Raw genomic sequence first — 25,047 nt, 5'->3', positions numbered from 1 at the left:
GCGCAGCCAATCAGCTGCTCACTGACTGCATTTCCAAGCAACGTAGTAAACAATACAGCGGCTGGGGCCAGAGCCACAGGATCGGACACTTGGACAGGCCCGAGACCAGAGGCAGAGCAGCCCGCCTGGGGCTGGAGCACTGGGGACCGGGGAGGCAGAGCTGCAGAAGGGCCTGGGATCCGAGCACTTGTCATTGTGGGAGAGGGGCCCGGGAACTGGTCAGTGTGGGAGAGAGGCCCAGGGTCTGGTCAGTGCGGGAGAGGGGCCCGGGGACCGGTCGGTGCGGGAGAGGGGCCCGGGGAGCGGTCGGTGCGGGAGAGGGGCCCGGGGACCGGTCGGTGCGGGAGAGGGGCCCGGGGACCGGTCGGTGTGGGAGAGGGGCCCGGGTCGGTGTGGGAGAGGGGCCCGGGGAGCGGTCGGCGCGGGAGAGGGGCCCGGGGAGCGGTCGGCGCGGGAGAGGGGCCCGGGGAGCGGTCGGCGCGGGAGAGGGGCCCGGGGAGCGGTCGGCGCGGGAGAGGGGCCCGGGGAGCGGTCGGCGCGGGAGATGGGCCCGGGGAGCGGTCGGCGTGGGAGAGGGGCCCGGGGAGCGTTCGGCGCGGGAGAGGGGCCCGGGGAGCGGTCGGCGCGGGAGAGGGGCCCGGGGAGCGGTCGGCGTGGGAGAGGGGCCCGGGGAGCGGTCGGCGCGGGAGAGGGGCCCGGGGAGCGTTCGGCGCGGGAGAGGGGCCCGGGGAGCGGTCGGCGTGGGAGAGGGGCCCGGGGAGCGGTCGGCGCGGGAGAGGGGCCCGGGGAGCGGTCGGCGCGGGAGAGGGGCCCGGGGAGCGGTCGGCGCGGGAGAGGGGCCCGGGGAGCGGTCGGCGCGGGAGAGGGGCCCGGGGAGCGGTCGGTGATGTTGAGAGCACTGGTTTGGTGCGCGGACGGAATGTTTAAGTGCGCGGCAGACAACGGACCGCTGCCCGGCCGCGCACGGGCACAGTTTCGAGGGAGCAGTGGCTGGGACCCACTGTTGTTCACTATTTACATAAATGATTTGGAATCGGAAATACAATTTCAAAATTTGTGGACGACACTAAATTGGGGGTAGAGTTAATACCGAGGAGGATTGTCACAAAATACAGGAAGACAGTAATAAACTCGCAGAATGGGCGTGTAAATGACAAATGAATTTCAATATAGATAAGTGTGAGGTATTACATTTTGGTAGGAAGAATAAGGGGGCCACATAATGCTTGGATAATAAAGTTTAAATGGGATAGAGGAGCAGAGGGATCTGGGGACACAGATACACAAATCACTAAAAGTAGCGACACAGGTTAATAAGGCCATAAAAAAGCAAACCAAGCACTGAGGTTCATTTCTAGAGGGATAGAATTGAAAAGCAGAGAAGTTATGTTAAACTTATATCGAACTGTGAACAGTTCTGGTCTCCATATTATAAAACGGATATAGAGGCACTGGAGAAGGTGCAAAAAAGATTTATTAGGATGATACCAGAACTGAGAGGTTATACCTATCAGGAAAGATTGAGCAGGCTGGGGCTCTTTTCTGTAGAAAAGAGAAGACTGAGGGGTGAACTTATAGAGGTCTTTAAGATAATGATAGGGTTTGATAGGGTAGATGTTGAGAAGATGTTTCCACTTGTGGGGAAGTCCGAAACTAGGGGCCATAAATATAAGATAGTCACTAATAAATCTAATAGGGAATTCAGGAGAAACTTCTTTACCCAGAGAGTGGTTAGAATGTGGAACTCGCTCCCACAAGGAGTAGCTGAGGCGAATAGTATAGATGCATTTAAGGGGATGCTAGATAAACACATGAGGGAGAAAGGAATAGAAGGATATGCTGATAGGGTTAGACAAAGTAGGGAGGGAGGAGCCTCGCGTGGAGCATAAAAACCGGCATAGATCTGTTGGGCTGAGTGGCCTGTTTCTGTGTTGTACATTCTATGTAATTCTATGTCTCATTTCTTTAACAGCACGGGGAGGAAATCTCCACAGCGGCCAGTGACCTGGCCATGGTGCTGACCCGTGGTCTCAGCCTGGAGCACCAGAAGAGTAGCCGCGACTCTCTGCAGTACTCCAGCGGTTACAGCACCCAAACCACCACACCATCCTGCTCCGAAGACACCATTCCCTCCCAAGGTACATCCGTCAGGAGATCTCTCTGTGCCCCCTTTCCAGGTGTTTACCTTCTGCACAAGTATCACATTAAGCGTCAACCCAAGACCATAGATACAGAGAACCTGGGTTGGCCACGTTCCATGTCACATGTCTCAGACACGTGTACACTTTCAGTTCCACACTGCAGTTATCGCTTCGTGTCTGTAACCTGCTGAAGGGAGATAAGCTTGAACTGGGTGATCCAATGCATTGTAGCTTTACTTGTCTTGGTGACACATTACTAATATATTTTAAGTATACTGATCTTGTTAATGCTTTATGGCTGTAGAGAGCACACTAACACTTGGTAGCTTATCAGTGTATTACATGTTTACTCATTGTTGCTTTAGTGAGCACACTAATGCGTTGTTGCTTTAGTGAGCACACTAATGCGTTGTTGCTGTAGTGAACACACTAATGTGTTGTTGCTGTAGTGAACACACTAATGCGTTGTTGCTGTAGTGAACACACTAATGCGTTGTTGCTGTAGTGAACACACTAATGCGTTGTTGCTTTAGTGAACACACTAATGCGTTGTTGCTTTAGTGAGCACTAGTGCGTTGTTGCTTTAGTGAGCACACTAGTGCGTTGTTGCTTTAGTGAGCACACTAGTGCGTTGTTGCTTTAGTGAGCGCACTAGTGCGTTGTTGCTTTAGTGAGCACTAATGCGTTGTTGCTTTAGTGAGCACACTAGTGCGTTGTGGCTTTAGTGAGCACTAATGCGTTGTTGCTTTAGTGAGCACACTAGTGCGTTGTGGCTTTAGTGAGCACTAATGCGTTGTTGCTTTAGTGAGCACTAATGCGTTGTTGCTTTAGTGAGCACACTAGTGCGTTGTGGCTTTAGTGAGCACTAATGCGTTGTTGCTTTAGTGAGCACTAATGCGTTGTTGCTTTAGTGAGCACTAATGCGTTGTTGCTTTAGTGAGCGCACTAGTGCGTTGTGGCTTTAGTGAGCGCACTAGTGCGTTGTTGCTTTAGTGAGCACTAATGCGTTGTTGCTTTAGTGAGCACTAGTGCGTTGTGGCTTTAGTGAGCGCACTAGTGCGTTGTGGCTTTAGTGAGCACACTAAATCGTGCGGTTTCTATAACGGGCGCCCAATCTGCAATGCCCTGGCAGCAAGGTCCAAATCTCCCCTATGAAGTAGAAGCACAAATACCTTAATATGAGAGGTTTACAATTATGGGGCAATTCAGTGGACTTCAAAGATCTTTAGGTTTATGGTGTGGCCATTGTGAGGTAGCTGGATTGAATCTTTACTGGATTAATAGAGAAGAGAGAACAATCTAGTCGCCGGATTCCTGGTGGCCATGGTGGGCCTCCCCGAACTAACGTGTTGAATTGAGAAGGTGGAATGACCTGGTGTGATGATGCTACTGTCTGTGAACATTTACTGCCCAGGAAGTCCAAACACTACCAGTGGCTGTAGATGAGATTATTGTTGAATTGGCCCCAATTTAATAAAGGTACAAGCCTCCGATCAGTGCTTGCATGGGTTCCCCAACCCTTCACCTCCTTTATCTTCCTGAATAATCAGACAAAAAAATAATGACAGGAACATTGGAACCGAATACTGAGACACTAAGACATTGGTCAAACCCTGAGGGCATTCGCATGGTAAATGATCCAGTATTTTTATTCTTGCTTTGTCCCCTCTAACCTTGAAGTCACCGGCTCTTGCTGTGGTACAAGTTCATGTGGATCGGCACCTCATCCAATTGGCCGTTCTTCCAAGTGTGAGGCAAGACAATTAAACTATTCGACCGTGGGGGGTGTTAGGTTCTGGCCCAAATCGGTTCTCACTTGAAGTTTCCGCATATTTTCTGGAAGGGCAGTCACTGGATGGCGATCAGGAGTCAATCTCACACGCTCAGGGTTAATGAGGCCATTTACAGTGCCTCTTTCCACTGCCCTGGCTAAGATCACTCAACACTGCACAGACCACTGATCAAACCTGGCACCTTCCTGGACTACATAGCTCAATAATACATTGATCAATAATGGATCGATCCAGTGATCTATCAGTGGCTGGTAGTATGTTATCCAATCCTCCACATACCCTCTGAAGAGGAAACTCAGTGCCTTACTGGAGAGACGGGTGCCTATGGCTGAAATGGGCTTGGTGCCTGTGGTTTGTCCACTCAAGGCTGTAGATGCTGTTTTCTTTTGCCGATACCCGTAGTGCAGGAGTATTGGAGTTAGAAGACTAATTTGGCTGTATCGGTGGAGAGTGCGCAACTGGTACCCATTGTGCCCTGGTTGTGGGCACAATGGGTACCATGGACCCATTATTGAGCTACCCAAGGTTATCTGTTGAGCACAGGCTTGCCAGGTGAGTATTCATTTGCAGGGAGAAGTGGCCAAACTTGGTGTCTGTATCTCTGGTCTTTGTGTTAGACGTGCCCACTGCAAAAAAAGTTTACACATTGAAGTATTTGCTCCAATGCTTTTGACGTAAGTATTAACCGTGCTTTTTGCGCACAGTTTCAGATTATGATTGCTACTCTGTGAATGGCGACGTGGAGGGAGACCACCAAAGCGAGTTTGACAGATCTTCGACCATTCCGCGGAACAGTGACATCGCCCAGAGTTACCGGAGAATGTTCCAGACCAAACGTCCCGCCTCGACAGCTGGACTGCCCTCGGGGAGCGTGCAGAACGTTTCGGTCACCCCGGGCGTGGCCACCATCAGACGCACCCCGTCCACCAAGCCGTCTGTGCGCCGCGCCCTCTCCAACGCGGGTCCGATCCCCATCCGTCCTCCGATAGTACCGGTGAAAACGCCCACGGTGCCAGACGCCCCCGGCCCGGTGAGGGTCGGCAGCGAGGAGTGCGTGTTCTTCAGCGACGACACGTCGCCAAACGCCTTGGAGTACGCCAAGGCCTCGCCCAAGCGGCTGAGCCTGCCCAACGCCGCGTGGGGCGGCGGCGGCGGCGGCACGATGGAGATTTCCGTCTACCCGGGAGGGCACATGTCAAGCGAGGAGGAGCAGCAGCTGGCTGCCAACCGCCACAGCCTGGTTGAGAAGATCGGCGAGCTGGTGGCCAGCGCCCAGGCTCTGGGTGACGGACAGTTCCCTTTCCCCACCGTGCTGCCCGGCCCGGTGCCCGATGACGGCCTAGGCCTCCTGCTGCCCCCGGTGTCTCCCAGCGAGGCCCCCGAAGACATGCTCACAGCCATACGCCGGGGAGTGAAGCTCAGGAGGACCATCACCAACGACAGGTCTGCGCCGAGGATTTTGTGACAGCGAAACCGAGCTTCAGGACTGAGACGTACTGAGGGGAAAGTAGGCTGAAGCAGGCCACCTGTGTTATAAAATGAACTCTGTGAGGAATGAGGAGAAGATTGAACCAAGAGACACTGAACTTTGACTCAAGCAGGCTGGTTTCCAACGCAGTGCCATGAACTACCTTAAACCAAGCAAGAAGGGCCTACTGGTGTGGTGGAGTGGAATATTTTAAATTAAGACGTGGCAGGTTTTAAATGAGTGTACTATGTTAGTTATAAAGAGGAATTTAACATTTTGTTCTTTACAGATATTCTATCGGCCATTTAACTGACTCACTGTTTCGTGGCATTTTCTTTTCAGCTTTCGCGGTATTTGGTGCAAGAAAAAGTTCTATAATGTGCTGTGCGTAGCTTCAAACACTGAGGTGGTTTGCACTCGTCCTCAATGTGCGTCTCTGGCCTGCCCAACTGGGTCCTTCCTCAGCCACAACAACAAAAGAACAGGTCCCGGGAGAGAGAGAGAGAGAGAGAGGAGGGAGGTCTGGAGGTTGAGCGGGGAGAGAGGCAGGGTGAAGGGATCCTTGGTGAGTCATGTTCCTGATTTGTACTTGAATTGTTCGTTCGTTAATTCAAGCTCAAGGGGGTCTTTCAAAATTGTTTGTGAATTCCTATTGGAACTGGACAAACACTTGGAGATCGGTGATTACACATCGAGTTACATAGAATTTACAGCACAGAAACAGGCCATTCGGCCCAACTGGTCCATGCCAGCGTTTATGCTCCACACAAGCCTCCTCCCTCTCTACTTCATCTCACCCTATCAGCATACCCTTCTATTCCTTTCTCCCTCATCTGTTCATCTAGCTTCCCTTTAAATACATCTATACTATTTGCCTCAACTACTCCTTATGGTAGAAAATTCCACATTCTTACCTCTCTTTGGGTAAAGACATTTTTCCTGAATTCCCTATTGGATTTATTAGTGACTATTTTATATTTATGACCTCTAGTTTTGGACTCCCCCACAAGTGGAAACATTTTCTCTACGTCCACCCTATCAAACCATTTCATTATCTTATCAGGTCACCCCTCAGTCTTCTCTTTTCTAGAGAAAAGAGCCCCAGCCTGTTCAACCTTTCCTGATAAGTATTTATATCCTCTTGGATGTGTCATCATCCTTGTGAATCTTTTTTGCACCTTCTCCAATGCCTCTATATCCTTTCTATAATATGGAGACCAGAACTGTGCACAGTGCTCCCAAGTGTGGTCTAACCAAGGTTCGATACAAGTTTAAAATAAGATCTCTGCTTTTCAATTCTATCCCTCTAGAAATGAACCCCAGTGCTTGGTTTGCCTTTTTTTATGGCCTTATTAACCTGTGTCCTTGTCCTAACTAACTTTGACCCACTTTGTGCTGAAAGCTCACTAACTAATTAGATATACTCAACGAGGCCTAACTTTTGAAATTTCGGTTCCCTATTATCCAATCGAATAGCTGACCTTGGCTTCCGCAGTCAACTCATTGGCTGTGTTGTTACCAACAAGACTGAGGCTCAGGCTCTCAATGGCCACATCACCTCGCTACTCTTGATAGTCGGTGAATGAGGCCAATACAATGAATGTAGTAATGGGCCAGTTGACCTCTGCAGGTCAAAGGCCTCTACCTGGGTGACACTTGCCACTTGATTTTTTTTTTAGTCCTGCCCCACTTCAGCATCGGACACTCCCAGGCCATATATAACCTGGTTAGATGCCTCTACTTTTTTTTTTTTTTTATTCGTTCACGGGATGTGGGCGTCGCTGGCAAGGCCGGCATTTATTGCCCATCCCTAATTGCCCTCGAGAAGGTGGTGGTGAGCCGCCTTCTTGAACCGCTGCAGTCCGTGTGGTGACGGTTCTCCGTCACCACACGGGCACATTTACTGTGCCCCAACAATGTGCCTCAGCACCAGCCTCACCTACTGCACCAGAGTAACTATTCCATTTCCCACACCAGCCATCCTGTGGCTTTTCTGAGTGAGATTGTTTGTGTCCATTGGTGCCGAATTACAGACCATTTAATGATGGGGGACTCAAGCTCATCAGGAACAGGGTTGAGACGACTTAACAATTGAATCCCACTGTTTGTGTCGTGGCAGTGAGTGGCTGTAAAAGCTGCACTGACTGTCTTTGCACGATGGGGTGCAGTCTAACTATCAGGAGCCTGGTTACACTCCACCAGCCCTCAGGGGCAGGATGAGCAGTGATTTCTAATGTTTGGAAGGAAAACAGAATTGAAAGGCGTGATGGATGAACCAGGAAATATGAATATGGAAAAGAGGTGATGGTCCCGATGTTTACGGGGAGGCGGGAGGGTGCGGGTGAGGTTGAACTTAACGGCAGGACCTGGTTAACATTTTTTAGCTCCTTTTCCTGCCTGGCAGCCGGCCAAATGGGCAGCCTGGCCAGCAGATGGGAGGGAACACCAGCGGCAGGAGGCCTCAGCTGGGGACCATTGGGGATGGTCCCCAACAATCGGGACCCTGCGGGGAGCACTCCTGCTCCTCCTGGCCCACGAGGAGTGCTGAAAGAGGCACTAACCTTGTGGAGTCAGCAGCTCCTGTCTCCATTTCACCGCCGGCTTTCCCGAGCCCTGGAAAACCCGCACGGCACCAGCAAAATTTAAATTGGGCTCCCAATTGCACTGATATGTTAATGAAGTGACCGCCTCGCAATGGCGAAACATTCAGACGCCACGATATCCACCGCCGTAAAAATGGTGGTGGGCGCCTGCCCGGCGTGTTCGGGTCGCGTTCCCCGTATTTAACTCTTTAATCCCCCTCCCCCCCCAACCCTCTCCTGCCTGTCGTGGCGGTGGGGTCAGTATCGAGGCCAATGTGTTTGAGGTTGCTGAAGAGTTATCTGGAGCCGAGTGAGAAGAATCCCAGCCCACATTGACAGGCCTAACCCTCCAGGTTCTGTTAGGTATTCGTCCTCGGGATGTGGGCGTCGCTGGCAAGGCGGGCATTTATTGCCCGTCCCGAGTTACCGTTGAGAAGGTGGTGTTGGGGCTTCTTGAACCGCTGCAGTCCATGTGGTGAAGCTGTGAGGTCAGGAGTTTGTTCTTTGGAGGGGTTTCGATGCAACTGAGAAGCTTGCTGGGCCACTTCAGAGGGCAGTTGAGTGTCAACCACGTTGGGTGTGGGACTGGAGTCACATATAGGCCAGACTGGGTAACGGCGGCCGGTTTCCTTCCTTAAACCACATTAATGAACCAGTTGGGTTTTTACGACAATCCGACAGCTTCATGGTCACTTTTGATACCAGCTTTTTATATCCAGGCTTTTTAAACTGAATTTAAGTTCTCAAACAGCCAGACTAAGGTTCTCTGGATTACTAGTCCAGTAACAGGCTGGTTATTAGTAATCCAGAGAACCTGTGACCGAGGCTGTCTGATCAGTGGAGTACAGTGCCCATTACCGCATCTGCCTCAATTCCAGTCTCCCATCCTGAAGTCACCTGAACCACAAAGGGACAAGTAATGGGAGGGATCTCCCTGAAACGTAAATCTGTCTTTTCTCCTTTCTGACGCTGACTGACCTCCTGTGTATCTCCAGAATTTTCTATTTATTTCAGAATTCCATCTTTCATGGTTTCCATTTGAACCGTAGATATTATTGGCCAGAACTTTGCCTTAGTAATTTAAGAAAAAAACCATTGCCCAGAAATGACAGTGATATTAATAGAAGGTTGCTTAACGAGTTGAATAGAAAGGAAAGAAACAACTTGCATTTATATAGCGTCTTTCATGACCTCAGCATGTCCCAAAGCGCTTTACAGCCAATGAAGGCCTCAGTTTAACCTCTCATCTGAAAGACGGCACCTCCAACAATGCAGCACTGGACTCCCTCAGTACTGCACTGGAGTGTCAGCCTGGATTATGTGCTCAACCCTCTGGAGTAGGGCCTGAACCCACGACCTTAGAGGTGAGAGTGCAACCACTGAGCCACGGCTGACACCGTGCGATTTGAACGCAGGGGGTGAACGGTGCACTGGTTAATGCCTCTATCGAACAGCGGGCAGAAGAATGTCATAGAAACAGGCTGTGTGAATATCCTGCACAGTTACATCCAGGCTTATATACTATATTAACTTTTTAAATAATTGCTTAAAGGAAGTGAAGTATATATTCATTACCTATATATGTATGTGTGGGAAGGAAATTGTATGATTTAGTATTTGTTATATAATCCTCTCTCACTCGCAGAAACTTCGAGGAAACAAATCTCAATTTTGACTTATAATCTGATTGGCCTTTTAGGTTCTTAAAAATTCTGCAATTGAACATTTTGACTTCTGCCTCCAAAGGCACTTGACAGCACTTTTTGTGCAAAATTTTTGTTATGGTCTCAGTCGATGCCCTAAGCAATAATTAAAAAGGAATCTGCACCAGCAAGGTCCCAGGTTCGGTTCCCGGCCGGAGCAGAGTAAGCGGAACTCAGCCAGGGTGACATTTGTTACAATTGGCCTCAGTGCTCCTAGGCTCGGGAGCGCACCCATTCCTGATCGCCATCCAGGGACCACTCCCCACCCCCCTGCCTGAAGTGATGTGCGTGCAGACACCATTGTGTGGGCAGGATTGAGTTCAGCCGCGATGGCGCTGTCAGTCGAATATTTCGCTGACATATTCCCTATCTGGGCTCATACTCGGGCGAGCTTCTAAAGGGCTGCTGCTGCCCCAGCCCAGCCCAGCCCAGGAGGAGTTTGTAACGACACCGGACCCAGTTTAGATGAAAGTGCCTACTCTAATCTTACTGTGTGCGCAAGGGTGACACGTGAACCTGTATGCACTCTGTAACATTTCCATTGCTTTGGCAGAACCGCAGAGGTCAGAAAACATTAGAAGGTCATTTGTGATTTTAAATGACCTGCTCAGCATTTTATAAATCAGCAATGACTTTTCAAAATAAAGAAGAAGAGTTCAACAGGGGGTCAAAAAAAGAATTGATGCAAAGGAAGTGCTGGAAAGATGAACTTACCCAGAGGCAGACACTTGCAATAACTGAGTTGGCCAATCTTTGTGTCGTAGGGTCTTTGCGAAGGTTTTAAGTGAGGTGCAGCCGGTCCCTTAATTAAAAATCACACAAGACTTCAAATCCACATTAGCTCATTTTAAAACAACATTTTGTATTGTTATAGTTGTGCAATAATCCAATAAATAATTCAGGATGAAAAATAATTGTGAGTTTTAGTTTAAAATGAGCTGTAGCAATAAAGAGTGTTAAAATAGAGACCCTTTGGCCACATGGAGAAGGATTCTACCAAGTTTTGCTCTAATGGGATTTCACTGCAGTATCTCTGATCCAAAGCTTTGAATAATTTCTCTCCAATGTCGTATCTCCTTCCGTTGGGTTGAACTGATTCGCCCTGTTGCCACACAGTTCCTCACTTGCAGTCTCCACGTTATTTAACAAGTTCAAATCACGAGTGGAGTTTAGACAATCATTTATATCATTAGGGTGAAGGCGAAACGATGGGAGCTTGGGATGGTCAGGGTAGGGTGGGGGGGAGGGAATGAAGTTGATAGGAGTTTGAGACCACAGTGTATCTCAAAAAAGAAGGGGCAAAAGAGGGGGCACTGGGAGGAGGAATGGAGGTGGGTAGTTTGAGACGTCGGTGTCCTGAGGAGGGACCACGCAAGAGGGCTAGGTTTGAGATTACTAGGAAGGGACAGAGGAGAGCAATGTTTGAGATAATGAGGTACCCAGGGGAAGGGGCACAGAGGAGAGCAGTGTTTGAGATGGTGGGGTACCCAGGGGAAGGGGCACAGAGGAGAGCAGTGTTTGAGATAATGAGGTACCCAGGGGAAGGGGCACAGAGGAGAGCAGTGTTTGAGATAATGAGGTACCCAGGGGAAGGGGCACAGAGGAGAGCAGTGTTTGAGATGGTGGGGTACCCAGGGGAAGGGGCACAGAGGAGAGCAGTGTTTGAGATAATGAGGTACCCAGGGGAAGGGGCACAGAGGAGAGCAGTGTTTGAGATGGTGGGGTACCCAGGGGAAGGGGCACAGAGGAGAGCAGTGTTTGAGATAATGAGGTACCCAGGGGAAGGGGCACAGAGGAGAGCGGTGTTTGAGATGGTGGGGTACCCAGGGGAAGGGGCACAGAGGAGAGCAGTGTTTGAGATGGTGGGGTACCCAGGGGAAGGGGCACAGAGGAGAGCAGTGTTTGAGATAATGAGGTACCCAGGGGAAGGGGCACAGAGGAGAGCAGTGTTTGAGATGGTGGGGTACCCAGGGGAAGGGGCACAGAGGAGAGCAGTGTTTGAGATAATGAGGTACCCAGGGGAAGGGGCACAGAGGAGAGCAGTGTTTGAGATGGATATCAGATGAGTGGAGGACTGGACTCAGTTGTGATGTTGTTCACTGTTCAATATCCTGCTGTTTGGGGAATACATGAAAGATGGCCCATGGTCGAGGTACTGGGTGGAGGGCAGTGAGACTTACCACCTGCAGTAGTGGAACACATAAAATATAGTTTTTGAAATGAAGACTGCCAAAATGATTCCTGTAAAATGGAGTCCTCCTGTTTCTCAAATGTATTTTTCTTCCAATTCTTATTTCATTTCCCTTTTGCTTCATTTGAGCTTCTGATTGTGATTGCTGTTGAATCCATCATCCCAAAGCAATTGGACAGGAACAAAGTGGGATGGTATCGGAGGTTGGGTTGGGAGAGTAGGCAAGGGGGAAATGGGAGAACTTTGGGATGGTATGAGAAGTAGGGTTGGGAGAGTGGGGAAGGAGGAAAATGTGATGGGGACAAGAATCAGAAAACGGGAAGAACTGCTTTAGTAACTATGTAGGGATGTCATAATTATTCAAAAAGAAATGTTTATGATGTCACTAAACAAAGTGACTATAACAAAGTTTGCCCCAGATTGTATGGCTCCACTTGCCTTTAAGAGGGTCCCTTTAAAAGCATCGATTAGTTTACAGGAGATGAGCAAGCCAAGTTGTGTTTATATTACACGAGATTCTGGGATTATTGCCCACGTTTTAAGTTGTGATTTATATTTTGGCACATTGCTTTATTGGTAACTGAATAAGCAAATCATTAGTTCTTATTGCACATGATTTTCAGGTGTTTAGGGAGTCATGTTCTGTTAAAATCCTAAATTAGTGGCCCTGGTTGTGCCAAGCCGAACTGAAATATTGCTTGTGCAGTTCTGTTTCTCTCCAGCTGTTGGCAGTGTTGTATCAGATTTGTCTCCTCACTTCCTTTGAGGGAAAGTGAACGTTTTAATGGAGTGAATGCATAAATCTTTTAGTTCGTTGTTAAGTGAGAGTGAACACAATAAGAAGTGTGGCAGTGCAAACCAGCCTTGAGAGCTGAATTGAAAAATAAAAATCACACCAAAATTGGCAAGGAGAAAGAAAGACCAGACTAATTTTCCTATTTAAGAGATCCTGCTTCTCAGATGGTGCAGGGGGGAATCATCAGGCAAAGTTCCAGCTCCTGCTCAATCTCAGGACGCACCCTCTCAGAACGTGTGGACGTTACACACAGACTAAATTCATGGTCAGCTGTGATGCTCCCACAGTCGAACAGCCCGTTGACAACTCACCGCCAAGGCTCTCGCGGGCGAAATGGCCACTTGAGGTGAAGTACTCGGAGGGGCCGTCAGTGCCTGCAAAACCAGAACCCAAGCAAGAGTCCACACCTTAAGGAGAAGAGGGGAAAATAAAACAATGTACATTCAAATAAAATACCCCCCAAGTGGAATACCGAGATGGGTAGTCCGTTAGGGGGGGGGGCGAACGGCCAGAGAATTTGAGGGAGGCCTCTAATCTGGTGAGGTCAGAGTTCACTTTTTTTTGAGGCTTAGAAAATCTGCATACACTACCTAAAAAGGGCAACGGGTCAAACAAAACTTGTACTGTGAAAACCCAAGCATTGGAATTCCCTCCCTAAACCTCTCCGCCTCTCTACCTCTCCTCCTTTAAGAGACTCCTTAAAACCAACCTCTTTGTCTAAGCTGTTGTCACCTGTCCTAATATCTCCTTATGTGGCTCGGTGTCAAATTTTGTCTGATTGCACTCCTGCGAAGCGCCTTGGGATGTTAAAGGCGCTATATAAATGCAAGTTGTTGTCGAAAAAAAGAGAAAAACTGCGGAGGGTAATTGTAAAGATGGGTACAAGTGACTGAGAATGGCATTCCCAGTCCGGTCACGATAGGGGGCGAGGAGTTATTTGGGAAGGTGGGCTGTTCAGTTATGACCTGGATGGTCTCAAATTCATCCCGGTTCATCTCCGACTCGAATTCATTAAAAAGAAAATGACCAATAGACTCGGAGGCTCAGTTGTACTTTTTTTTTTTAAGATTTCCACTTGCTAGAAATTTTTGGGGGGTTTGGGGGTTAGTTGTGGCTGTGGAGCGTCAGGGGAAGTCCTGAGAAGGTGTCCCACAAGTGATAGTGAAGGAAAAAAACCAAAATAGATAATAAACCTACGCATCAAGTGTTTTCCTCGGCTTGTTAAACAAAGCAGTGACCTGCACTTGTCGAGTTAGCGAGCAAGTCAGCAGGGGGAAGATTGTGGCAGAAGGATTGGAATCAAGTGTGGGCCGAATGGCCGACTCCTGCTCCTATCTCTTATGGTGGGTAGACATTGCCAGGGAGCAGGCACATTGACAAAGGGGTGCAAACCTCCCTTTTCACTGCACATTCCTACCCCCCCACCCAACTCCTTTGCAACCTCTCTGTGATGTAATCTCAAGCACAGCTCGTTCCAATGTGTATATATATTAATAAAGAGAGGCGATGATCACCAGTTGTGCAAATTGCTCTTGATTCCACTTTTATTGTCCAGGCATTAATAAAGAAAAAAAGATTTCTTTGCGATCACAGCATTCATTTATTTCCTCCCTCCCCCCAACCCGTTCCCATTTTTTTGTACAGACAAAAAAAAAAATTGAGAAACGCTGAAGTGAAGTAATGTTACTGGTGCTGTTGGTATCTGTCATTTAATTTATTTTCAGTGCCTCCTCCCCTCCCGCCCACTTTTTGTAATGTTATAATCATGTAAATTTGTTTTTCTCTCTCACCGCCTAAAGCCTCAACCGCACTGTGATGTTTCGAGTATTAATAAAGCTGTACTGTACAAAACTGCCAGCCTATGTCTCTTCTCACCCATTCCAATTCCAATTTTGCCTCCTCCTCTCTCTCCTCTTCCACTGCCTTCTCCTCTTCTCTCTCCTCTTCCACTGCCTTCTCCTCCTCTCTCCTCTTCCACTGCCTTCTCCTCCTCTCTCTCCTCTTCCACTGCCTTCTCCTCCTCTCTCTCCTCTTCCACTGCCTTCTCCTCCTCTCTCTCCTCTTCCACTGCCTTCTCCTCCTCTCTCTCCTCTTCCACTGCCTCCTTCTCCTCTCTCTCCTCTTCCACTGCCTTCTCCTCCTCTCTCTCCTCTTCCACTGCCTTCTCCTCCTCTCTCTCCTCTTCCACCGCCTTCTCCTCCTCTCTCTCTCTCTCTTCCACTGCCTTCTCCTCTTCTCTCTCCTCTTCCACTGCCTTCTCCTCCTCTCTCTCTCTCTCTTCCACTGCCTTCTCCTCTTCTCTCTCTCTTCCACTGCCTTCTCCTCTTCTCTCTCTTCCACTGCCTCCTCCTCCTCTCTCTCCTCTTCCACTGCCTTCTCCTCCTCTCTCTCCTCTTCCACTGCCTTCTCCTCCTCTCTCTCTCTTCCACTGCCTTCTCCTCCTCACTCTCCTCTTCCACTGCCTTCTCCTCCTCTCTCTCCTCTTCCACTGCCTTCTCCTCCTCTCTCTCCTCTTCCACTGCCTTCTCCTCCTCTCTCTCTCTCTCTTCCACTGCCTTCTCCTCTTCTCTCTCCTCTTCCACTGCCTTCTCCTCCTCTCTCTCTCTCTCTTCCACTGCCTTCTCCTCTTCTCTCTCTCTTCCACTGCCTTCTCCTCTTCTCTCTCTTCCACTGCCTCCTCCTCCTCTCTCTCCTCTTCCACTGCCTTCTCCTCCTCTCTCTCCTCTTCCACTGCCTTCTCCTCCTCTCTCTCCTCTTCCACTGCCTTCTCCTCCTCTCTCTCCTCTTCCACTGCCTTCTCCTCCTCTCTCTCCTCTTCCACTGCCTTCTCCTCCTCTCTCTCCTCTTCCACTGCCTTCTCCTCCTCTCTCTCCTCTTCCACTGCCTTCTCCTCCTCTCTCTCCTCTTCCACTGCCTTCTCCTCTTCTCTCTCTCTTCCACTGCCTTCTCCTCCTCTCTCTCCTCTTCCACTGCCTTCACCTCTTCTCTCTCCTCTTCCACTGCCTTCACCTCTTCTCTCTCCTCTTCCACTGCCTTCTCCTCTTCTCTCTCTCTCTTCCACTGCCTTCTCCTCCTCTCTCTCCTTTTCCACTGCCTTCTCCTCTTCTCTCTCCTCTTCCACTGCCTTCTCCTCCTCTCTCTCCTCTTCCACTGCCTTCTCCTCCTCCCTCTCCTCTTCCACTGCCTTCTCCTCTTCTCTCTCTTCCACTGCCTTCTCCTCCTCTCTCTCCTCTTCCACTGCCTTCTCCTCCTCTCTCTCCTCTTCCACTGCCTTCTCCTCCTCTCTCTCCTCTTCCACTGCCTTCTCCTCTCTCTCCTCTTCCACTGCCTTCTCCTCCTCTCTCTCTCTCTCTTCCACTGCCTTCTCCTCCTCTCTCTCCTCTTCCACTGCCTTCTCCTCTTCTCTCTCTCTCTTCCACTGCCTTCTCCTCCTCTCTCTCTCTCTCTTCCACTGCCTTCTCCTCCTCTCTCTCCTCTTCCACTGCCTTCTCCTCCTCTCTCTCCTCTTCCACTGCCTTCTCCTCTTCTCTCTCTCTTCCACTGCCTTCTCCTCTTCTCTCTCCTCTTCCACTGCCTTCTCCTCTTCTCTCTCTCTTCCACTGCCTTCTCCTCTTCACTCTCCTCTTCCACTGCCTTCTCCTCCTCTCTCTCCTCTTCCACTGCCTTCTCCTCCTCTCTCTCTCTCTTCCACTGCCTCCTCCTCTTCTCTCTCTCTCTTCCACTGCCTCCTCCTCCTCTCTCTCTTCCACTGCCTTCTCCTCCTCTCTCTCTTCCACTGCCTTCTCCTCTTCTCTCTCCTCTTCCACTGCCTTCTCCTCCTCTCTCTCTCCTCTTCCACTGCCTTCTCCTCCTCTCTCTCTCTCTCTTCCACTGCCTTCTCCTCCTCTCTCTCCTCTTCCACTGCCTTCTCCTCTTCTCTCTCTCTTCCACTGCCTTCTCCTCTTCTCTCTCTCTCTTCCACTGCCTTCTCCTCTTCTCTCTCCTCTTCCACTGCCTTCTCCTCCTCTCTCTCTCTCTTCCACTGCCTTCTCCTCCTCTCTCTCTCTCTTCCACTGCCTTCTCCTCTTCTCTCTCTCTCTTCCACTGCCTTCTCCTCCTCTCTCTCCTCTTCCACTGCCTTCTCCTCCTCTCTCTCTCTCTCTTCCACTGCCTTCTCCTCCTCTCTCTCCTCTTCCACTGCCTTCTCCTCTTCTCTCTCTCTCTTCCACTGCCTTCTCCTCTTCTCTCTCCTCTTCCACTGCCTTCTCCTCCTCTCTCTCTCTCTCTTCCACTGCCTTCTCCTCCTCTCTCTCTCTCTCTTCCACTGCCTTCTCCTCCTCTCTCTCTCTCTCTTCCACTGCCTTCTCCTCTTCTCTCTCTCTCTTCCACTGCCTTCTCCTCTTCTCTCTCCTCTTCCACTGCCTTCTCCTCCTCTCTCTCTCTCTCTCTCCACTGCCTTCTCCTCCTCTCTCTCCTCTTCCACTGCCTTCTCCTCTTCTCTCTCTCTTCCACTGCCTTCTCCTCTTCTCTCTCTCTCTTCCACTGCCTTCTCCTCTTCTCTCTCCTCTTCCACTGCCTTCTCCTCCTCTCTCTCCTCTTCCACTGCCTTCTCCTCTTCTCTCTCTCTTCCACTGCCTTCTCCTTCTCTCTCTCCTCTTCCACTGCCTTCTCCTCCTCTCTCTCTCTTCCACTGCCTTCTCCTCTTCTCTCTCTCTCTTCCACTGCCTTCTCCTCTTCTCTTTCCTCTTCCACTGCCTTCTCCTCCTCTCTCTCCTCTTCCACTGCCTTCTCCTCCTCTCTCTCTTCCACTGCCTTCTCCTCCTCTCTCTCTCTCTTCCACTGCCTTCTCCTCTTCTCTCTCCTCTTCCACTGCCTTCTCCTCCTCTCTCTCCTCTTCCACTGCCTTCTCCTCCTCTCTCTCCTCTTCCACTGCCTTCTCCTCCTCTCTCTCTTCCACTGCCTTCTCCTCCTCTCTCTCTCTTCCACTGCCTTCTCCTCCTCTCTCTCCTCTTCCACTGCCTTCTCCTCCTCTCTCTCCTCTTCCACTGCCTTCTCCTCTTCTCTCTCTCTCTTCCACTGCCTCCTCCTCCTCTCTCTCCTCTTCCACTGCCTTCTCCTCCTCTCTCTCCTCTTCCACTGCCTTCTCCTCCTCTCTCTCCTCTTCCACTGCCTTCTCCTCCTCTCTCTCCTCTTCCACTGCCTTCTCCTCCTCTCTCTCCTCTTCCACTGCCTTCTCCTCTTCTCTCTCTCTTCCACTGCCTTCTCCTCCTCTCTCTCCTCTTCCACTGCCTTCACCTCTTCTCTCTCCTCTTCCACTGCCTTCACCTCTTCTCTCTCCTCTTCCACTGCCTTCTCCTCTTCTCTCTCTCTCTTCCACTGCCTTCTCCTCCTCTCTCTCCTCTTCCACTGCCTTCTCCTCTTCTCTCTCCTCTTCCACTGCCTTCTCCTCCTCTCTCTCCTCTTCCACTGCCTTCTCCTCCTCCCTCTCCTCTTCCACTGCCTTCTCCTCTTCTCTCTCTTCCACTGCCTTCTCCTCCTCTCTCTCCTCTTCCACTGCCTTCTCCTCCTCTCTCTCCTCTTCCACTGCCTTCTCCTCCTCTCTCTCCTCTTCCACTGCCTTCTCCTCTCTCTCTCCTCTTCCACTGCCTTCTCCTCCTCTCTCTCTCTCTCTTCCACTGCCTTCTCCTCCTCTCTCTCCTCTTCCACTGCCTTCTCCTCTTCTCTCTCTCTCTTCCACTGCCTTCTCCTCCTCTCTCTCTCTCTCTTCCACTGCCTTCTCCTCCTCTCTCTCCTCTTCCACTGCCTTCTCCTCCTCTCTCTCCTCTTCCACTGCCTTCTCCTCTTCTCTCTCTCTTCCACTGCCTTCTCCTCTTCTCTCTCCTCTTCCACTGCCTTCTCCTCTTCTCTCTCTCTTCCACTGCCTTCTCCTCTTCACTCTCCTCTTCCACTGCCTTCTCCTCCTCTCTCTCCTCTTCCACTGCCTTCTCCTCCTCTCTCTCTCTCTTCCACTGCCTCCTCCTCTTCTCTCTCTCTCTTCCACTGCCTCCTCCTCCTCTCTCTCTTCCACTGCCTTCTCCTCCTCTCTCTCTTCCACTGCCTTCTCCTCTTCTCTCTCCTCTTCCACTGCCTTCTCCTCCTCTCTCTCTCCTCTTCCACTGCCTTCTCCTCCTCTCTCTCTCTCTCTTCCACTGCCTTCTCCTCCTCTCTCTCCTCTTCCACTGCCTTCTCCTCTTCTCTCTCTCTTCCACTGCCTTCTCCTCTTCTCTCTCTCTCTTCCACTGCCTTCTCCTCTTCTCTCTCCTCTTCCACTGCCTTCTCCTCCTCTCTCTCTCTCTTCCACTGCCTTCTCCTCCTCTCTCTCTCTCTCTTCCACTGCCTTCTCCTCTTCTCTCTCTCTCTTCCACTGCCTTCTCCTCCTCTCTCTCCTCTTCCACTGCCTTCTCCTCCTCTCTCTCTCTCTCTTCCACTGCCTTCTCCTCCTCTCTCTCCTCTTCCACTGCCTTCTCCTCTTCTCTCTCTCTCTTCCACTGCCTTCTCCTCTTCTCTCTCCTCTTCCACTGCCTTCTCCTCCTCTCTCTCTCTCTCTTCCACTGCCTTCTCCTCCTCTCTCTCTCTCTCTTCCACTGCCTTCTCCTCCTCTCTCTCTCTCTTCCACTGCCTTCTCCTCTTCTCTCTCTCTCTTCCACTGCCTTCTCCTCTTCTCTCTCCTCTTCCACTGCCTTCTCCTCCTCTCTCTCTCTCTCTCTTCCACTGCCTTCTCCTCCTCTCTCTCCTCTTCCACTGCCTCTCCTCTCTCTCTCTCTTCCACTGCCTTCTCCTCTTCTCTCTCTCTCTTCCACTGCCTTCTCCTCTTCTCTCTCCTCTTCCACTGCCTTCTCCTCCTCTCTCTCCTCTTCCACTGCCTTCTCCTCTTCTCTCTCTCTTCCACTGCCTTCTCCTCTCTCTCTCCTCTTCCACTGCCTTCTCCTCCTCTCTCTCTCTTCCACTGCCTTCTCCTCTTCTCTCTCTCTCTTCCACTGCCTTCTCCTCTTCTCTTCCTCTTCCACTGCCTTCTCCTCCTCTCTCTCCTCTTCCACTGCCTTCTCCTCCTCTCTCTCTTCCACTGCCTTCTCCTCCTCTCTCTCTCTTCCACTGCCTTCTCCTCTTCTCTCTCCTCTTCCACTGCCTTCTCCTCCTCTCTCTCCTCTTCCACTGCCTTCTCCTCCTCTCTCTCCTCTTCCACTGCCTTCTCCTCCTCTCTCTCTTCCACTGCCTTCTCCTCCTCTCTCTCTCTTCCACTGCCTTCTCCTCCTCTCTCTCCTCTTCCACTGCCTTCTCCTCCTCTCTCTCCTCTTCCACTGCCTTCTCCTCTCTCTCTCTCTCTTCCACTGCCTCCTCCTCCTCTCTCTCCTCTTCCACTGCCTTCTCCTCCTCTCTCTCCTCTTCCACTGCCTTCTCCTCCTCTCTCTCCTCTTCCACTGCCTTCTCCTCCTCTCTCTCCTCTTCCACTGCCTTCTCCTCCTCTCTCTCCTCTTCCACTGCCTTCTCCTCCTCCCTCTCCTCTTCCACTGCCTTCTCCTCTTCTCTCTCTCTCTTCCACTGCCTCTCCTCCTCTCTCTCTCTCTCTTCCACTGCCTCTCCTCCTCTCTCTCCTCTTCCACTGCCTTCTCCTCTTCTCTCTCCTCTTCCACTGCCTTCTCCTCCTCTCTCTCCTCTTCCACTGCCTTCTCCTCCTCTCTCTCCTCTTCCACTGCCTTCTCCTCTCTCTCTCTTCCACTGCCTTCTCCTCTTCTCTCTCTTCCACTGCCTTCTCCTCCTCTCTCTCCTCTTCCACTGCCTTCTCCTCTCTCTCTCCTCTTCCACTGCCTTCTCCTCTTCTCTCTCTCTCTTCCACTGCCTCCTCCTCCCTCTCTCCTCTTCCACTGCCTTCTCCTCTTCTCTCTCTTCGACTGCCTCTCTCTCTCTCCTTCCTCTTCTCTCTCCTCTTCCTCTCTCTCTCCTCTCTCTCTCCTCTCCCTCTCTCTCTCTTCCACTGCCTTCTCCTCTCTCTCTCTCCTCTTCCACTGCCTTCCTCCTCTCTCTCTCTCTCTCTTCCACTGCCTTCTCCTCCCTCTCTCTCCTCTTCCACTGCCTTCTCCTCTCTCTCTCCTCTTCCACTGCCTTCTCCTCTTCTCTCTCTTCCACTGCCTTCTCCTCCTCTCTCTCCTCTTCCACTGCCTTCTCCTCTTCTCTCTCCTCTTCCACTGCCTTCTCCTCTTCTCTCTCCTCTTCCACTAGCCTCTCCTCCTCTCTCTCCTCTTCCACTGCCTTCTCCTCTCTCTCTCTCTTCCACTGCCTTCTCCTCCCCTCTCTCTCTCTCTTCCACTGCCTTCTCCTCTCTCTCTCTCCTCTTCCACTGCCTTCTCCTCTCTCTCTCTCTCTTCCACTGCCTCCTCCTCTCTCTCCTCTTCCACTGCCTTCTCCTCCTCTCTCTCTCTTCCACTGCCTTCTCCTCTTCTCTCTCTTCCACTGCCTTCTCCTCCTCTCTCTCTCTTCCACTGCCTTCTCCTCCTCTCTCTCCTCTTCCACTGCCTTCTCCTCTTCTCTCTCTTCCACTGCCTTCTCCTCCTCTCTCTCCTCTTCCACTGCCTTCTCCTCCTCTCTCTCTCTTCCACTGCCTTCTCCTCCTCTCTCTCCTCTTCCACTGCCTTCTCCTCTTCTCTCTCTTCCACTGCCTTCTCCTCTTCTCTCTCCTCTTCCACTGCCTTCTCCTCTTCTCTCTCTCTTCCACGGCCTTCTCCTCCTCTCTCTCTCTTCCACTGCCTTCTCCTCCTCTCTCTCCTCTTCCACTGCCTTCTCCTCCTCTCTCTCTCTCCACTGCCTTCTCCTCCTCTCTCTCCTCTTCCACTGCCTTCTCCTCCTCTCTCTCCTCTTCCACTGCCTTCTCCTCCTCTCTCTCCTCTTCCACTGCCTTCTCCTCTTCTCTCTCCTCTTCCACTGCCTTCTCCTCCTCACTCTCCTCTTCCACTGCCTTCTCCTCCTCTCTCTCCTCTTCCACTGCCTTCTCCTCCTCTCTCTCCTCTTCCACTGCCTTCTCCTCCTCTCTCTCCTCTTCCACTGCCTTCTCCTCCTCTCTCTCTCTTCCACTGCCTTCTCTTCTCTCTCCTCTTCCACTGCCTTCTCCTCCTCTCTCTCCTCTTCCACTGCCTTCTCCTACTCTCTCTCCTCTTCCACTGCCTTCTCTTCTCTCTCCTCTTCCACTGCCTTCTCCTCTTCCTCTCCTCTTCCACTGCCTTCTCCTCCTCTCTCTCCTCTTCCACTGCCTTCTCCTCTTCTCTCTCTCTTCCACTGCCTTCTCCTCTTCTCTCTCCTCTTCCACTGCCTTCTCCTCTCTCTCTCTCTTCCACTGCCTTCTCCTCCTCTCTCCTCTTCCACTGCCTTCTCCTCCTCTCTCTCCTCTTCCACTGCCTTCTCCTCCTCTCTCTCTCTCTCTTCCACTGCCTCCTCCTCTTCTCTCTCTCTTCCACTGCCTCCTCCTCCTCTCTCTCTTCCACTGCCTTCTCCTCCTCTCTCTCTTCCACTGCCTTCTCCTCTTCTCTCTCCTCTTCCACTGCCTTCTCCTCCTCTCTCTCTCCTCTTCCACTGCCTTCTCCTCCTCTCTCTCTCTCTTCCACTGCCTTCTCCTCCTCTCTCTCCTCTTCCACTGCCTTCTCCTCTTCTCTCTCTCTTCCACTGCCTTCTCCTCTTCTCTCTCTCTCTTCCACTGCCTTCTCCTCTTCTCTCTCCTCTTCCACTGCCTTCTCCTCCTCTCTCTCTCTCTTCCACTGCCTTCTCCTCCTCTCTCTCTCTCTCTTCCACTGCCTTCTCCTCTTCTCTCTCTCTCTTCCACTGCCTTCTCCTCCTCTCTCTCCTCTTCCACTGCCTTCTCCTCCTCTCTCTCTCTCTTCCACTGCCTTCTCCTCTCTCTCCTCTTCCACTGCCTTCTCCTCTTCTCTCTCTCTCTTCCACTGCCTTCTCCTCTTCTCTCTCCTCTTCCACTGCCCTTCTCCTCCTCTCTCTCTCTCTTCCACTGCCTTCTCCTCCTCTCTCTCTCTCTCTTCCACTGCCTTCTCCTCCTCTCTCTCTCTCTCTTCCACTGCCTTCTCCTCTTCTCTCTCTCTCTTCCACTGCCTTCTCCTCTTCTCTCTCATCTTCCACTGCCTTCTCCTCCTCTCTCTCTCTTCCACTGCCTTCTCCTCCTCTCTCTCCTCTTCCACTGCCTTCTCCTCCTTCTCTCTCCTCTTCCACTGCCTCCTCCTCCTCTCTCTCCTCTTCCACTGCCTTCTCCTCTTCTCTCTCCTCTTCCACTGCCTTCTCCTCCTCTCTCTCCTCTTCCACTGCCTTCTCCTCCTCTCTCTCCTCTTCCACTGCCTTCTCCTCCTCTCTCTCCTCTTCCACTGCCTTCTCCTCCTCTCTCTCTCTTCCACTGCCTTCTCCTCTTCTCTCTCTCTCTTCCACTGCCTTCTCCTCTCTCTCTCCTCTTCCACTGCCTTCTCCTCCTCTCTCTCCTCTTCCACTGCTCTCCTCTCTCTCTCCTCCTCTCCTCTCTCTCTCTCTTCCACTGCCTTCTCCTCCTCTCTCTCTCTTCCACTGCCTTCTCCTCCTCTCTCTCCTCTTCCACTGCCTTCTCCTCCTCTCTCTCATCTTCCACTGCCTTCTCCTCCTCTCTCTCCTCTTCCACTGCCTTCTCCTCCTCCTCTCTCTTCCACTGCCTTCTCCTCCTCTCTCTCTCTTCCACTGCCTTCTCCTCCTCTCTCTCCTCTTCCACTGCCTTCTCCTCCTCTCTCTCCTCTTCCACTGCCTTCTCCTCTCTCTCTCTCTCTTCCACTGCCTCCTCCTCCTCTCTCTCCTCTTCCACTGCCTTCTCCTCCTCTCTCTCCTCTTCCACTGCCTTCTCCTCTTCTCTCTCTCTCTTCCACTGCCTTCTCCTCCTCTCTCTCCTCTTCCACTGCCTTCCTCCTCTCTCTCTCCTCTTCCACTGCCTTCTCCTCCTCTCTCTCCTCTTCCACTGCCTTCTCCTCCTCTCTCTCCTCTTCCACTGCCTTCTCCTCCTCTCTCTCCTCTTCCACTGCCTTCTCCTCCTCTCTCTCCTCTTCCACTGCCTTCTCCTCCTCTCTCTCCTCTTCCACTGCCTTCTCCTCTCTCTCTCTCTCTTCCACTGCCTCCTCCTCTCTCGCTCTCTCTTCCACTGCCTCCTCCTCCTCTCTCTCCTCTTCCACTGCCTTCTCCTCTCTCTCTCTCTTCCACTGCCTTCTCCTCCTCCCTCTCCTCTTCCACTGCCTTCTCCTCTTCTCTCTCCTCTTCCACTGCCTCTCCTCCTCTCTCTCCTCTTCCACTGCCTTCTCCTCCTCTCTCTCCTCTTCCACTGCCTTCTCCTCCTCTCTCTCCTCTTCCACTGCCTTCTCCTCCTCTCTCTCCTCTTCCACTGCCTTCTCCTCCTCTCTCTCCTCTTCCACTGCCTTCTCCTCTTCTCTCTCCTCTTCCACTGCCTTCTCCTCCTCTCTCTCCTCTTCCACTGCCTTCTCCTCCTCCTCTCCTCTTCCACTGCCTTCTCCTCTTCTCTCTCTCTCTTCCACTGCCTCCTCCTCCTCTCTCTCCTCTTCCACTGCCTTCTCCTCCTCTCTCTCCTCTTCCACTGCCTTCTCCTCCTCTCTCTCCTCTTCCACTGCCTTCTCCTCCTCTCTCTCCTCTTCCACTGCCTTCTCCTCCTCTCTCTCCTCTTCCACTGCCTTCTCCTCCTCCCTCTCCTCTTCCACTGCCTTCTCCTCTTCTCTCTCTCTCTTCCACTGCCTCCTCCTCCTCTCTCTCCTCTTCCACTGCCTTCTCCTCCTCTCTCTCCTCTTCCACTGCCTTCTCCTCCTCTCTCTCCTCTTCCACTGCCTTCTCCTCCTCTCTCTCCTCTTCCACTGCCTTCTCCTCCTCTCTCTCCTCTTCCACTGCCTTCTCCTCTTCTCTCCTCTTCCACTGCCTTCTCCTCTTCTCTCTCTTCCACTGCCTTCTCCTCCTCTCTCTCCTCTTCCACTGCCTTCTCCTCTTCTCTCTCCTCTTCCACTGCCTTCTCCTCTTCTCTCTCTCTCTTCCACTGCCTCTCCTCCTCCTCTCTCCTCTTCCACTGCCTTCCTCCTCTTCTCTCTCTTCCACTGCCTTCTCCTCCCCTCTCTCTCTCTTCCACTGCCTTCTCCTCTTCTCCCTCTCCTCTTCCATGCCTCCTCCTCTTCTCTCTCTCTCTTCCACTGCCTTCTCCTCCCCTCTCTCTCCTCTTCCACTGCCTTCTCCTCTCTCTCCTCTTCCACGCCTCCTTCTCTCTCTCTCTTCCACTGCCTTCTCCTCTCTCTCTCCTCTTCCACTGCCTTCTCCTCCTCTCTCTCCTCTTCCACTGCCTTCTCCTCTTCTCTCA

At 51.5% G+C, this 25,047-nt stretch overlaps 1 protein-coding gene across 7 annotated transcripts in view; it reads left to right on the top strand.

Moving 5' to 3' along the window:
- LOC137333486 (protein MTSS 2-like) overlaps window positions 1-14,190 on the top strand; it is a 175,412-nt gene extending 161,222 nt beyond the window's left edge. For 4 of the 7 annotated variants that reach the window (XM_067997652.1, XM_067997649.1, XM_067997651.1 and 1 more), the window contains 2 exons: window positions 1,973-2,138; window positions 4,639-14,190. In XM_067997652.1, coding sequence (XP_067853753.1) covers window positions 1,973-2,138; window positions 4,639-5,399 — 927 coding nt within the window. In that variant the 3' untranslated portion in view covers window positions 5,400-14,190. Of the gene's footprint in view, window positions 1-1,972; window positions 2,178-4,638 lie in introns of all 7 variants that reach the window. The other 3 variants (XM_067997647.1, XM_067997650.1, XM_067997646.1) reach the window with 1 other exon arrangement.
- The last annotated feature ends 10,857 nt before the right edge of the window (window positions 14,191-25,047 follow it).

The sequence above is a fragment of the Heptranchias perlo genome, chromosome 16 (genome assembly GCF_035084215.1).
Source record: "Heptranchias perlo isolate sHepPer1 chromosome 16, sHepPer1.hap1, whole genome shotgun sequence".
NCBI lineage: Eukaryota > Metazoa > Chordata > Chondrichthyes > Hexanchiformes > Hexanchidae > Heptranchias > Heptranchias perlo.
The sequence above is the reverse complement of the archived record's forward strand: the minus strand, read 5'-3'. Positions and strand labels throughout refer to the sequence as shown.